Source organism: Mytilus trossulus, chromosome 10 (genome assembly GCF_036588685.1).
Source record: "Mytilus trossulus isolate FHL-02 chromosome 10, PNRI_Mtr1.1.1.hap1, whole genome shotgun sequence".
NCBI classification, from domain to species: domain Eukaryota; kingdom Metazoa; phylum Mollusca; class Bivalvia; order Mytilida; family Mytilidae; genus Mytilus; species Mytilus trossulus.
Window position 1 is genome coordinate 28,335,349 of NC_086382.1, and position 15,973 is coordinate 28,351,321.

At 30.6% G+C, this 15,973-nt stretch overlaps 1 protein-coding gene across 4 annotated transcripts in view; it reads right to left on the reverse strand.

The window, feature by feature from the left end:
• Nucleotides 1-7,256, reverse strand: part of LOC134687156 (protein eva-1-like) — a 60,434-nt gene extending 53,178 nt beyond the window's left edge. Inside the window, exon 1 of one of the 4 annotated variants that reach the window (XM_063547192.1) lies at nt 7,089-7,244. In XM_063547192.1, the coding sequence (XP_063403262.1) occupies nt 7,089-7,167 (79 nt within the window). In that variant the 5' untranslated portion in view covers nt 7,168-7,244. Of the gene's footprint in view, nt 1-6,657; nt 6,796-6,846 lie in introns of those variants that run through there. The other 3 variants (XM_063547191.1, XM_063547196.1, XM_063547195.1) reach the window with 3 other exon arrangements.
• Between the last annotated feature and the right edge of the window lie 8,717 nt (nt 7,257-15,973).

A 15,973-nucleotide genomic window follows, 5' to 3' on the forward strand; every position in this document is an offset into this window, starting at 1 on the left:
AAGTAACATTAGATACTTCATCACTTTTTATTGTCCCCTTTTAATCTAATGACCATATGATAAATTGTCCTTTCTGTTTATCTTGTTAACTGGGATGTATTCAGTGTGGTTTGAACACAATGACTTGAATATGTATACAGGTATTTGTTAATTATTTTCATATATTCATAAAAAATTTGTAAGGGTTCCGCGGAACCCAGTGTCTTGCCTACTTTTGCTGTAAATCGCAGGCTCAACAAAAATGATGAAAAAAATTAATAAAAATATTCCTCTTGATACAATCTTTTGATTGTAAGAAGCTTCTGTCCAAGTTTGGTAAAAATCCATCATTTTTTATGAATCTAATAAATGTCTTAAAAACTTGAACTGCAGACTTTACACATATGTAATGTTAACAAATCTTAGTCCACTCAAAAGAAAAATACGGAAAAAGTGGATTATTTTTTTTTACAAAAGTTACTTCTGGATACTATCTTATGATCATAAATAAGCTTCTATCCAATTTTAGTACAAACCCAGGATAGTTTAAGAAAGTTATTAAAATTTTAAAAACTTTAACCACAGAGTGAATGTAATGTTTCCCCACAGAAAAACTAATTCCATTCACAAGTAAAATATGGAAAAAATGGAATTTTATTTTAACAAAGTTTACTTCTGGATACTATCTTATGATCATAAACAAGCTTCTGTCCAAGTTTGGTAGAAATCCAGTATAGTTGAAGAAAGTTATTAAAATTTCAAAAACTTTAACCACAGAGTGAATATTTGTGGACGCAGACGACGGAATGTAGGATCGCTTAGTCTCATTTTTTTCGACTAAAGTCGAAGGCTCGACCAAAATCTTCTATCCAAGTTTTGTAACCAGTGTGGATCTAGAACTTTTCATAAGGAAGACCTCTGACTGACCTAAAGGGGGCTTTCTCCAATCATGCTTCAGTGATTTCCTATATAATCAGCCATCAATTTCCACAAAAAGTTAAAATGTTACCCCCCCCCTTTTTGTATACGCCTATGTGGTTACAATTTTATTGATGAAACTAAACTTGATGTCAAGAGAATGTAGGAGTATGTCTCTCTTTGTTTCTTTTTTTCCTCACAATGTTTGGTTACTTATTATTGCTTACATCCACTTCATTTGAACTTCAGTGGATAATAAGTTGTCTTATTGGCAATTATTTAGTGTTACGTCTTTTTTCTCTAAACTAGGGTATAATTTTTCAAGGGGCAAGCTGGAGCATGAGGCATGGGATTTTCACATTGGTGTCTGTAAAGGCTGTTTTCTGAACTTTTTAATTGATGCATCCCCCTTTCCATTCTAAACTATATCTTCTTATTTTTTTATATATTTGTATGGTGGTTGACTCAATAGCATATATATCAGTGGCGGATCCCAAACTTTGCATAAGAGGGCCCTGTGACTGATAAGGGGGGCCCGCTCCATCTATCTTTTAAGCGAAATACTACAGGACCATATGACTTGTTTTTGTGAAAATCGTATGACTCAATTACACCCACTATCATGTAAAATAATTTGACCAAAGTTTTACAATTTGTTTATACATTCTTAAACAAATCATGATTTTTAATTTTATAAAACCCTAATAAATGTAATGTTATAAGATCTAAAGGTGTCAAAATCTTAACAGATCTATGTCAACAATAATAATAACTGAGCATAGATATTTTCATACACATTTATATCTCACCAACAGATTTAAAATTTGCCGATTTAAGGAAAAGTCAATAAACAGGTGTCGCCATAATACTTCTGCATAACTAAGAAAAGTACTTAGAAAAATATCAATTTCAAGATCTATTTTCTCTTGACATTACACTCCACTTTAAAAACAAAAATGATCTAGACCATTTTTGCTGAGAACTTTTATACCATGATATTCAAGATTTGTTTTCTTTTAATTTTAAGAGTTTGTAAAATATTTGTAAAAGCGAGAGATTTTTAAAAGTATACAATGCATACTTTAAGTGAGAATAATCACGGTGTTATTGTAAACTTTTAGATTTATCTGTCATGTCTGTATGTACATGGACTTTCAAACCCAAAATATAAGATAAATTAACAAATATTTAAAATCTTTTCATGTTTCAGAGGGAGATTTGTTTAGATAAATTGATGTGTCCTGCATCTTCATACCTTATTCCAGCCATTTTTAAAAGGGGGTTCCAACTATATTTCCCCATTCAAATACACTATGATTAATTGTAGCTAAAAAGGTTCTTTATGAATCAGCCACTGACACCATAGGTACGAAACCTTCTCTATTTTGAAACCATCCTCATTTATATTTAAACATCAATTTTGGCAAAAAAGATCTACCCCCCATCCCACCCCTTTTTTTCTCTTTTGTTCATGACTATTTGTTCTTAACTATAAAACCCTTAAAGGGACATTTTACAAAAGTACAAATGTATGGATAGTATCATATAAGGTTGTTTTACCTAAAAGATCAATATGTGTCACAGCTGAGTAGTGATAATTCTATTCTATTTGATGTTGTATGATTAATGCAAAGCCTCCCTCTGATGCTTATCTACAAATGATTGTACTATATTGTATTATACCCATTAATATAATACCTGATAAATAAAAATTGCAAGATGGTTATTTTTTCAACCAAGATTTAAAACAAGTCTGGCACCTACAAGAGTAAAAGAGTAAAATTTTCCAGTTCCTCCCATTAGAAAGAATTAAGTCTCCAAGTTGAGGGGAGGTGGAGTACATACAAATGTATGTACATATAAAAGAGTAAGTATAAATGATGAAGGGTTGACCCCAAGCACTTTTGCTGTTTGGAATGATCTCCCAGATGCAATTTGCATGTCACCTTCCATTGGCGGATCCAGGGGCGGTTAATACTGGGGTTGGAGTCCCTCCTTTTTTTTTGGCCGATCAATGCATTTGAATTGGAACATATAGTTAGAACCCCCCCCCTTTGTCCTGGGTTTGGAACTACCTCCCTGTTTAAAATGGCTGGATCCGCCACTGCCATCCTTAGAATCCTTCAAAGATGGTATCTAAACATTTGAAGGATCCTGTTTGGCTAATTTTTAAGCCACTGTATATAATGTAAATATGTTTAACATTTTAACTACAACTTATACTACTTTAATTGTAATTGGACTGTGGCAAATATTTGATACATATCACAATTTTCGTCCTCTATTTTCATGTTCATAGTACCACAGTTCTGAGACATTCCACACTCCCGCACCGGAATCTTTCCTGTACTAGGAAGAAGAAGATCTCATCTTGAGGGGGGATAGGAGGGGTCCTGATCGAGAAATCCCAGACTTAAAAACACGAAATCCCGAAATCCTGGGCTTAAAAATACGAAATCCTGAGGTCCCGAAATCTGAAAAAAAAAGAATTCCCAGATCCCGAAAGGGTCAATCCCCAAATCTGAGCTTAAAAACACCCAATCACGGAGTCCCGATAAAGGTCCTATCCCTCCTCCATACATGCCATACTCATTCATAAAGAAATATTTAATTCAGTCAGGAGTAATTTTAAGAGGTTCATTCATCCAAGTTATACACTACACTATTTTCAAAACCAATTACTTAAGTCAAGGATTTATCTTTTAGAATTAAAGTATTAGACTGGTTCCTAAATGTCTCAAAGAACTCCTAGTAAATACAACTGGTCCAGTCTGGGGGCTAATTTTTACATTAATCTGCCTGAGTATTTTTCATTCATACCTACATGTCCACTATCAAATGACCACATGTCTACATTTGTTTACAATGGTCACTTTATCTGTTTTATCCAATAAATACACAACATTCCATACGTTTTAATCTTGACTAAATACACATTAGGTGGTTACATGTGATGATATTGTCAATAACTATTGATTCCTTGGACATTTTGATTATAACATTTTAGTTATGTATTGAGTTTTAATTATTAAGAACCATTAAATAACATGAGTAAGTTTGCTAATGGATCTTTAAAACTTTTAGCTTTTTCTTGTTATATAAAAATATATATGACACTTAAAAAATATTTTTTCTTTTAGTATGTGAAAACATGTAGTTTTAAATTTTAGGGCTCAACTTTTGTTATCAGAAGACTTTAATCAATCAGGGAACAGTATATCCAACATATATAAGTGACTCTAGAAATTCTGAGCCCCCTAGTGGCCTAAAGCCTATAGAGCAAAGTAGCAATCGGAGATAAGTAGGAGAATGGCGAAATAAAACGACTGACATTATTCGGGTTATAAATATATATGTTCCGAGTGAGTGAATCAATTAATGCAAATTATTGATATGCATGTACAGAGATTTCCATTTATGCACATGCACATATAAATCAAAGTATGTGCATGTTGCAATTGTCAAAAAGTGACAACAATAAAGTCATCAATACATGCCAACATTTTTTTTTAATTTATATTTCTTAGTACATGTAACACAGATGTCCTGAACTTTTATACAATAAATGTTTGACAAATGTGGCAGGGGCAGATCCAGACATCTCAAAAGGGGGTTGCAAACCCAGGATATAAGGGATGTGTGTACCAACCATATGTCCCCATTCAAATGCATTGATTGTCCAAAACGAAGGGGGTCCTGACTGTATCGGCCACTTGATTAGAATCTAATTCATGACTAAAATTTATTTTTTATTGATCTTCATGATCTTGCTCATCGTGGGATTTTCAATTTAAAGTTTATCTCTATCTATTAATGGCAATAACTTGTATAAGGAGTAAACAGATGAATTCAGCAATTTGATGTGTTTGAAGAAATTTTCTTGTTAATCACTTTTCCATTTAAAGCTCCTTTCTATCTGATTCAGTTTTAAAACTGGTAAAATCCATCACTAAAGGGAAATAACTCCAATAAGGAGTTCACCTTCAAATGTAAGCCATTATGCTGAACACTTCAAATTATTACAGGAATGTTTGGACTTATGAATAATTATGATGTATGAAACTCAGAAAGGAAAGTTGTATTAAAATATCTTGTTTTTCTTAGGCTGTCTATATATTTTTTAAGTGTATTCCTTTAAAATCAAGGTGTTTACCTCCAAATTTTATGTCTTTTCTTTTTACTAACATCATCTCAAAACTATGCTTCACTTTTTGTAAAGCATCCAGAACATTAATATCTAAAAGATTTTACTTTTATTGTGTAACTTGACTTTCGTATAAAATTATTAGTTAATTATTTTGTATTAAAATAATATGACTCAAATAATTTCGAAAATTTCACATTACTTCTAATTTCAAGTATTTTTATTACTGAATACTGTTTAATATGTATACAAACAAACAAGATATTTATTCACACCTCGACAGCGTTTTACAACCAAGAGCACAATAAAAGCTAAAGAAAAAAATTCAATAAACCAAGTTTATTTCAGTACAAAGTATTAAGTTAAGAATATATCTTCATATTAAAATGACATTAGCGTTACAAGAAAGGGCATTAATACATGCCCCTTCACATGTTCACGCCTGACACAACACAATAAATTTTCATGAATTTATTACACAAAAATTATAAAAGGTTACATAAACAGTCTGAATCAAATTGTATATATACATGTTGTATACATATTTTACAAATGTCAAGTCTTAAAGTCACCTGACATAATGAGATTTTCTCGGGATCAAAGGATTAAAGCACTTATAAGTACATTTAGGAAATCATTAAACAAGGTGTTTATATTTCTTAGTCTAGTCAAAAAAAAAAAATATAAGACAAACACTGCCTAGATTGATGACAGGGACTCATTATATAGTACTTGTGAATTTGCAATCAAAATTCTATATTTCTTAGTCTAGTCGAAAATAATAAATATAAGACAAACACTGCCTATTTTGATAGCAGGGACTCATTAAACAGTGCTTGAGGATTTGCAAAATCAAAATTCTTCAAATATCAGGATACTCTGACACCTTTTAAAACCCATAATAAATTATCGGTCAATTTTGCAAGATTGGATTACCTATGTATAATGTGAGAAAAATGACACAAAATCCCACACCATCAATTCACCCCAAAAAATAAACTATAAAATTCTTGCTATCTTATTGTCCAGTAAATTGCCTCAATTATAATGAAATGACCAGTAAATTAATTTTCTAATTGAAAACTTGAAACCTTTTTGACAGCATGTTAAAGGGATACTTTTATAACTATATTAAAATAGAAATAAATCAATATTTTGAATATATAATGGTCAATATTAATGTCCAATGGCCTTTTGTCATCAGATGAATTTAATAATTAATGATAATTTAATGTTTCTTACAAATCAAATTTGACAGATGTAACTTAATTAAGGTGGAATATTTAAAAGTTGGTGACAAGTATGAAATTAGGCTAATAGTATTTTTTAAGATTTTAAATAATTACAACAGTGTTCAGGTGTTATCTTTAAACAATATCATAGTATTTAATGATCATAGTTGAATTATGCAGGTGTTTAAAGATGTACAGTAAAAAATTGAAGTCGATTTAGCTACTATGTAACAAATGTGTAAAATAGTTTATTAATTTTGAGAAAGTACACACAGTCATGACAGTATAATATTTAAGCAACAAATTATCAAACATGTAAAATAGTTTATTTATTCTGACAAAGTACACTACAAAAACATATTTGGGCAATAACATTTCGTATACCCTTTTTTTTCTTCAGTAGTTAATCCATGTTTACCTGGGTCCTTTGATCTTTTAACCGCAACATACTTTTATCTACCTAGTGGTTTCATGTGAAAAGTAGTAAAACTGTGTAACTAATTCCTTTTGATCAACTATAATCAATAATTGGTAAACAAATAAACTAAATTAAATATGTAAACATTATCTTACCTGAATAAGATTCTACGTCGCCGAAGAAAATAAACAGTGTTGTAAAAAATATTTGATATAAATTCCTGTGTATTGGGGTCATGTTTACCCGGCAGTTCTCACACTGTAAAACCACTTTAACCACAGAATTTCATCTTTTGTAATATTTTTTTCCGTGTATAAATTATAGAACTTAATCCAAAACATATTGAAAATCCCTGTCATTCTGTTAATTTCGTTAAATTCATCTTTTCACATCTTACATTTATTCCAACTTGACCATGCTTTACATATTTGAGAAATTGACAAAACGACGTCACAGTAAAAACCACATGTGGTCATCCTTGTGGGCGGGTCTTCAAAATAAAGGGAAGCGAAATGTATTTGAAGCACGCAGGTAAAAGCCAAACATACCTGTTATCGTCTCAGTTGTAAACTATTGTAACTTATAACTGTTTACTATTTACAATGATTTACATGACCTTTCAGTTTAACTTTTGAATTTGATAAAAAAAAAAAAGATTAATTACTCACTGGAGGTATATTTTTTATGCTAACTATGTCCCAGGTTAACTGTACTACAGTGATTAAAATGTAAATTTGCTATTCAAAACTTGAGGCTCATAGGAGCTTTAATAAATAAATACCAATTTTAACTTGTTATCCAGAAATAAGCTCTTTTAATATATAGTAAAAGTGAGTATACGCTTGCAGGTGTTTTCCAGAGAAATAAATATGCAATACAATATTTCTTTTCTTCCTTTTCTACATCACAAAATGCAAATTAATTTTTATAAGAAAATTATTGACGATATAACAGTCTTTGTGTATATAGTTAATGTTTTAAGTTATATCTGAGGAGGATTTATGGGGACCAGAGTGCCCTGCAACCACCTCCCTTTTGTGGGAAAAATTTGGTCGATTCTATAGGGAATCACTGAAGCATGAAATGGAGTTGGACCCCCTCTTAAACAGTCATTGGGCCCTCCCTTATTGAAATATATGGATCCTCCACTGTATATGTACTGAAGAGTGAACATACGGTTAACTGAAAAAAATCCATTTTATATACATACAAATACGGATGAGGCCCCTCATGGGGGGGTCCTAGTAATCACATAATCACCATTTTTTTGCCAATATAATCACATAATCATTAAATATTTGCTTATCTTTAGTAATCAAATAATCATAAACTAAAAATACAGTCCTAGGTAATCAAATAATCAAATAATCATTAAAAAAACTGCCAAGTAATCACATAATCAAAAACCCCATGAGGGCCCTCACGGATATAAAGGACTGTTTGGCAAAATTGACTACTGGGTACTATCTTACTTCTGTCAAAGTTTGATAGAAATAAAGGATAGTTAAGAAAGTTGTTAAAAATTCAAAACTTTAACTTTAACCACAGAGTGAATATTTGTGGACTTCGCCGTCGATAACACTGACTACGGACTGAATGTTCGTTATGTCTTGATTTTGCGACAAAAGTTACAGGATCCACAAAAATCATCATCAAAGGTCAATAACGTGAAAATATAATGATGATGAAGCGCAGATTGGATAGGTTCAACAGCCAGTGGCAGAATTACATGAATATCAGGACGTCCGATAAGAACATGATAAATGTGATATGATAATGAACTGTGTTTTAAAAATGCCCAACATGTTGAGCTGGATAAAATTTAATTTCCAGCAGTGAGTAATCATATATTATATAGTTCAAGTGGACTTCAACTTGAGGCACATTGGATATCTCCTCTGCAAACAACTAAAGACTAAGGTTTGATCCTGGCTTTGGACTGGCACATTTACATGTTGTCTTTTTAAATATTAATATATTTATAAGTAATGCTGTAAGCTTCCAGTAACCCGATAACAAAAGGAAGTTTTTAACGACCTTGACTGGCTATACAGCCCTTGCACGGTCGGTAGTAACCCGATCTTACCCCTTAGATTCTTTTATCATTCTAGGGCTCAATGTCACTTCTCTATTACTCTTTCTTAATATGTCTCCTCCCCATGTTCTTAGGTTTACCCCTTAATTTGTCTAATAACCAATCAAAGAACAACAATATTTTATTTTTTTCATTCATAATTATCCTCTACTTCATAACTGACATATCAAACTATTGCTTTTATATTTGAGAAAAACAAATCATTTTAGTTAAATAGAAAATTACAAAGGTGCATGAAAATGGTATTAGAAAGGTCCAGGATAACATCATCTTATCTAAGGCCAAATAAATTATTATGTGTGTCTCCTATTACATCTTTGCAAATAAATAGGGTAGGTTGGTATGTTTTTTTTTTTTTTTACACTGAGTTTATGGGAGAGAATTTTTGGCTTTAGCAGTGCTTATTGAAAAATGAACACAAACACTTTAAGGTAGGCTATTTCTTAAGGTAAACTATAGCAACACGACGGGTGCCACATGTGGAGCAGGATCTGCTTACCCTTCTGGAGCACCTGACTTCACCCCTAGTTTTTGGTGGGGTTTGTGTTGTTTATTCTTTGGTTTTCTATGTTATGTCATATGTACTATTGTTTGTCTGTTTGTCTTTTTCATTTTTAGCCAAGGCGTTGTCAGTTTGTTTTAGATTTATGAGTTTGATTGTCCCTTTGGTATCTTTCATCCCTCTTCTATAGGGTAGGTATGGAAATAGGAAACACACATATTTTTTTATTTGGCCTAATACACAAAGAGTATTGTTAGTATGATCAGTCATTAGTAGAAACAAATTTGCTAATTGATATCTCTTTTATGAGTCACTTTAAACTCAGATGTAAGCCTACCCAGAATTTAACATACTTATTTTAAACCTGAATCTAAGGATTGGGTAAAACAGTATCTTAATTCATAAGAGCGAAAAAATCATCAATTGTTTCTTTGTCAACACTGTGAATACAAATGAAAGAATTTTCCTAAAAAAACTAATAGCAATTTTAAATTGTATGACTTGTGTCACGCATATTAGTTAACCTTGCATGTATGCAGAGGAGTATCAAATGATATAATATGGTATAAGTTAGCTGTACTAACAAGGCTGTTGATGTTCTTATTGAGAGAAAAAAATATACAACTGTTTCAATTGAATTGGATATTGATTTGCCTAGCAAGCATTTTTAATATTATTTAAGGGTTTCTTTGTTCCTATTTTTTTCCCTGAAAAAAAAATGGGTATATTTCTATGACTTTTTTATTTTTAAAGGAAATTTATCATCAAGCATTTTTGGAATTGTTCAAACGTTTCTTTCTTCCTGGATTACGTTATTTGTAGTAATATATGCATACACAGAATACAGTTAATGAAATTACATCTCAGAGATCTTTTTTTTAGTTTACAGCTATTTTCCTAATGCATGTAGGTTGAAGGTTTCGTTGGCTTGCTTTTTTGTTAGTTTAAATGTTTGCTCAAATTTGTAAGTTAGATAGACATCTGCAATCAAAATATAAGCAGGGCTTAATTCAGTATTGGAGGCTTGGGACATCATTTATACAAAAAAGCAGGCAAGCACAACAATTTTATTAACTACATGCATTAGGAAAATAGCTCTAAACAAATTTAATTACTCAAAAGTAAAATGGATTGGAAAATGAAAAAAGGCGGTAAAAAGAGAAAAAAGGAGAAAAAGGGTCATGGACAACAACCTTTGGCAATGACTTGTAGAAATATATACTGTAATCAAATAACACAGGGGTGAAAAAAATTATGAAAGAAGAATAACTGCATTAAGCAATCTCCACAGGGCATCTTTTTTCTAATAATTTAAAGTAACACTGATCTTTGAAGATCCTCTTATTTAACGATAAATAAAGGTAATACTTAAAAGATTTAAAATAAGAAGAAAAAAAGCCTGTTAGATGTAACATCCATTGAAATGATCTGACATGATTATACTATTATATCATAATACTTCAAAGAATTTATAAAAAAAATCTTGCATTCAAATGTATCTCAGGTATTTGATAGGTAGTTGCAAATCTTACAAGGTGGTAATATTATTTAGATACATTATTAAATGATGTTAAAATTTAGGTCTATAATGTATTAACTTAAAATTTTAGTTTATCAACCACCAAAGTGTTATGAACATAACATGCAGTTTCAGTTCAAAATAAATATGAGTGTTTTTTAAAGGCTATTCTATTGGGGGGTTCCGATCCCGGATCCCGCTTACTGATTTGTCAGATTCCCGACACGACACAATAATTTGACTTTCACTTTTCACGCTTACAAAAAATCGGCAATCCTGCCTCATTCTAGATAGGGCTTGTGTTGTTTAAATCTTCAATTTTCAGTCTAAGGTTTTGTGGACTTTATTTTTTTTTCCAACTTAGTTGTGTCTGTCTTTCTTCCAAGTCCTGGTTTTTAATGATGAATGCAACATCTTTGTTTACACTTTTTGGATGCTCTCCTGCTCTCAATAGGGCATAAAAATAAACAAGTAAATAAAATATTTTTTAATGATAACAAATATGACATTTTCCCTACTGACCTGGATTTCAAACAGAAACATTCTATATTCAATCAGGTATATCCATACATACAGGTTTTCTTACAATCACCAGTAACTTTTTTAATACTAATAATTTCATCCAATTCTACAGACTTTTTGAAGTTTATGCTAATTGCCTTTATCACTCTTCTTTCAAGGCAAAAAACCATATGCAAGATGATACAATGAATACAAACTGATTTAGCAAACTGAAAAAAGATGTTAAATTCAAAAATTTTATTATAATTGTGTGCAAGACCCCAAGTGATTGACCATGTGTTGATTTTGGATAGGAGTTATAAATTGATATAAAATTCAAAAGTAAGCTTCAGTAAAATATACAAAGCTTTTTTAATTGTAAAATGAATTTTTCATGCTTACAATTTTAATATTTGATTGTGAACATGAGAATGTATTTTCCCTACAAATGAAAAAAGTTATTTAATGTGATGTCCTCAGAATTACCTCCCTTTAAGAAAATCTTAAAATTTTGTTTTTTAGAATATTTCACTTCCTAGCTCTTTCAAGGTTTAACAACTCTTATATTCTATTCTGCAATTTCAGTAAAAATGTGCTTCCTTTTTAATACCTTAGTTTTAAATATATTTAAATTGTTCAAAAAGACAAAGAAACAGACACAAATTCTTGCAACTGAGCAAAGTCATCTCCAAACATCAACTTTTTTTAACAACAAACTTTACAAGGATCAATAAGTTGGATTATTTGCCTGTCATTATTGGTCTAGCTTAAATTACATCACATTTTTTAGTTTTTTATTTTAGGTTTCTTTCCTGATGTTTTGTCTTTTCTTAATGCATGCATAGTTGAAACATTTATTTTGTCAAAAAGTCATATACCAGCAGATGTCTTGCTCTTCCATAAGACTTAAAAAAATATTACAAAAAAATTAATACTGAATGCAGAATTGGATGAAATTTACGAAACAGCTTTCCATTTCAGACATGATTAAAAATCTTTAAATAAAATTTGAAAACTTCACAACACAATTCTAAACAGTAAACTATCACAAGAAGGAGTGCGTAAATTACAACATGGTTTACTGTAGAAATAATCACAGCTTTGGTTATGAATGATATTCACTTATCAACAATTTAACCAAATATATTTTTCAAACAAAATTCATTATTTTCTCTCAAAATACACACACATATGTACAATAAGAAAGAGTTCATATAACTTTAATTCCCTTGGTCAGCCTCCAAACTAAATGTCTATTTAAGTTGCCAAAGTTGTATATTAAGATGTTTAGACAAAATGACAAAATTTTAAATCAAATTATAATTTGCAAATTTCAGATTCAAGATTCAAGTAGTGTGGATTTGTGGGTGAAGATGAACCATAAATGTTCAAAAGAAAGTTAAATGTTCTATGACTTGTATGCACCCTTTGGAAAAAAACAAATAAAATATTTAAGACAGTTATAGTTTTTCAATCCACAAAAATCGGTACCCACAAAAACTCATGAATCCACCTTATTTCAGTTAGAAGAGTTAGCTGTAAATGAGTTAAACAATTACTTCCTACATCCACGTCACATGGAAAGAAATGGACACAGGGATGAAATCGTAAGTCATCATACAGTGGATTCATTTATTTTCGTGGATTGAGAAAACAGTCACTGTTAAGGTTATCTAAATAAACTCATCATAGATACCAGGACTTAATTTTATATATACGCCAGACGCGCGTTTCATCAACAAAAGACTCATCAGTAACGCTCGAATCCAAAAAAAAAAAAAAAAAATGGCTGTTGCTAAAGTCTACATACAGGCCAATGGAAATATTGCATTTGTTAAACATTTAGATTCATGGTAAATCTGTACCCACAAAATCATGAAAATTTGGAGATCAAAGGAATATTAATAAATCCACGGTATATGACCTGTTTACATGATATACAACCTTTTCTTATACAACGTTATATCACAAATAATCTGAAATAATATACTTTAGTAATGTCTTGAATATAGTGATAACATTTTACATGGAATAATTTTCAATGACTCAAATGAACAGAACCTTTCACACACAACTTTGTTTAGTTCTGAATATTATGTAAACACCATTCTACATTAACTTAACGGACACCGAAACTAAGATAACAACACTCTCTCTATCGTCTCTTTACAGAAATAACATGTGAAACCGCGAGCTACTGCTCACTGATGATACCCCCGCCGCAAGTGGATAATATTAATAGTGTAAGAATATGCAAGTGTTCGGTAAACAGGAAGTTGTCGAGTGATGAATCTGAAAACGCATCACACGGTATAGCTGACTTATATATAAATCCTGAAACCAAATTTCAGAAATCCTTGTATTTTAGTTCCTGAAAAAAATGTGATGAAAATTTTCAACTTGGCTATCATGTGTAAAATCATACAAGTGTTCGGTAAACAGGAAGTTGTCAAGTGATCAATCTGAAAACGCATCACACAGTATAGCTGACTTAGATAAACCCTGAAACCAAATTTCTGAAATCCTTGTATTGTAGTTCCTCAGAAAAATGTGATGAAAATTTTCAACTTGGCTATCATGTGTAAAATCATACAAGTGTTCGGTAAACAGGAAGTTGTCAAGTGATCAATCTGAAAACGCATCACACGGAATAGCTGACTTAGATAAACCCTGAAACCAAATTTCAGAAATCCTTGTATTGTAATTCCTGAGAAAAATGCGACGAAAAATATTCATGGGACGGACGGACTGACGGAAGGACAGACAGAGGTAAAACAGTATACCCCCCCTTTTTTAAAGCTGGGGTATAATAATCATAATTTATACATGATTATATACTCCAATATTTAGGAACTTAAATAACAAATTATCATAGAATAAAGATGCTTTGTTATACACAAATGCTTCATAAATGCACAAACATTATTTTTTTTTCAAATTACTTAGTTTTTCAAGCAACATTGTAAGTTTACAGGATATTTTATACTTTTATGCAATCAAAAACAATAAATATTTTTTTTTATATTTGCTGTCTCCATCTTTTAAGAGCTTCAAACTTGCATGACTTTCATATAAGGTCAACCTGAACATGTCAGCAAAGTTTTATCAAAATCAAACAACTTTGCATGGAGCACCATCTGCATGGTTTTCTCATAGATGTCCATTTAAACATTCATATTTATGTATATATGTTTTGTATGTACACCATACTCTATAATTGTAAAAGCTATTTCACTTTCAATTTAAAAATTTAAACATGCATTCAGTATGAGTAATTAGATACATAATTGTGTATTAGAATTCAGATTATAAATTTGTCATGCAAAACTAAAAATAAATGATTTTTCAAAACAAAGGTTTAAATGTTTAATAACTTGCTTTGGGAACAAAACTACAGGTACTTTGATAAAAGCAGAAAGACTTGTTATACTTTGAGCTAGATAGGCACTTTTTACCTGAGCATCTACGGTGGTTCAATCCTAAATTTGTTTCCTGTTACATTTGTCTTCAAACATTTCCACAAAACTGAGAATTTGTAATTGTTTCTTTAATAAACATGCACTTGCTTGAAAATATTTTATTTATATAAATAAGATACCTATGCAGTATAACATTATTTTCAATAATTCATGAACCAAAAGAATTTTTCAAAGATTGGAGTAAGGGAGATAACTTTTGAGCATTTGCTTTAAAAAATCAAGTGGAGATAATATAACTTTCTACTGGCCACAGACAACAATTAATTCCTCTATCAGTTCTTTATAACCTTTTGCATCATTAAAAAAATTGCACCATGCACTTTTGTCAAATTTTTTGTGTGTGTAATGTATAGTCCTAGTCCAAATATATATCCAAAATTTAGAAAGATTAAAACAATCACTTTTACAAATTTAGCCAATACACATCCATACCCCTATTGACAAGTCAAGAGATGTTCCGAAAACTGTAAATATCACCTTTTTGCACTTGGCCTAATCACTCATTCCATATCAAAATCAGTTAAAATACATTATCCAAAAATTTATTTCACCTTTTAAAAAAATTAAAGAAAAATACACTCTAATTAAAAGGAACTATATTCGTGGACAACTAAAAGCGGGGTCATTAATTGTGGTCTTGGGCCTACTGTTTGATATAACAGCAGGAAAACAAGAACAAGTTACCTATTGTTTTTCATTTCATTTCCTTAAAGAACTGATCTAAAAAAAATAAGTTCTACATTTTATTTTTGTTTCTTATTATTTGACAAAGAATTATTTTCCACAATATTATCTATCTTAAATTGTTATTTTTTTATTCTATAATTCTCCTTATTAAGTGTTTGGTGACCTTTAGATTTGAAATCCAAAATCTATTTCATAATTATTCAAGAAAAAAATCTAAGCTATAATTCTATCAGTGTCTTTTCACCTTAATGAATATTATATATATATAAATATATAAAAGAATGTGCTGAAACAAATTTACACATGCTAGTAGATAACAATTTAAAGGTTCTACTGTACAGATATATACAATTCTAAACTACTATGTAATAGCCCTATATTTTATATGAAGGTCATACAATATAAATCATCTGGTTTCAGAAATTTCTTTGAAACTTTAGATGCCACCCATTTTCAAATGTGACATGAATTTCATATAAGTGGGCAGTGTTTTCGAAAA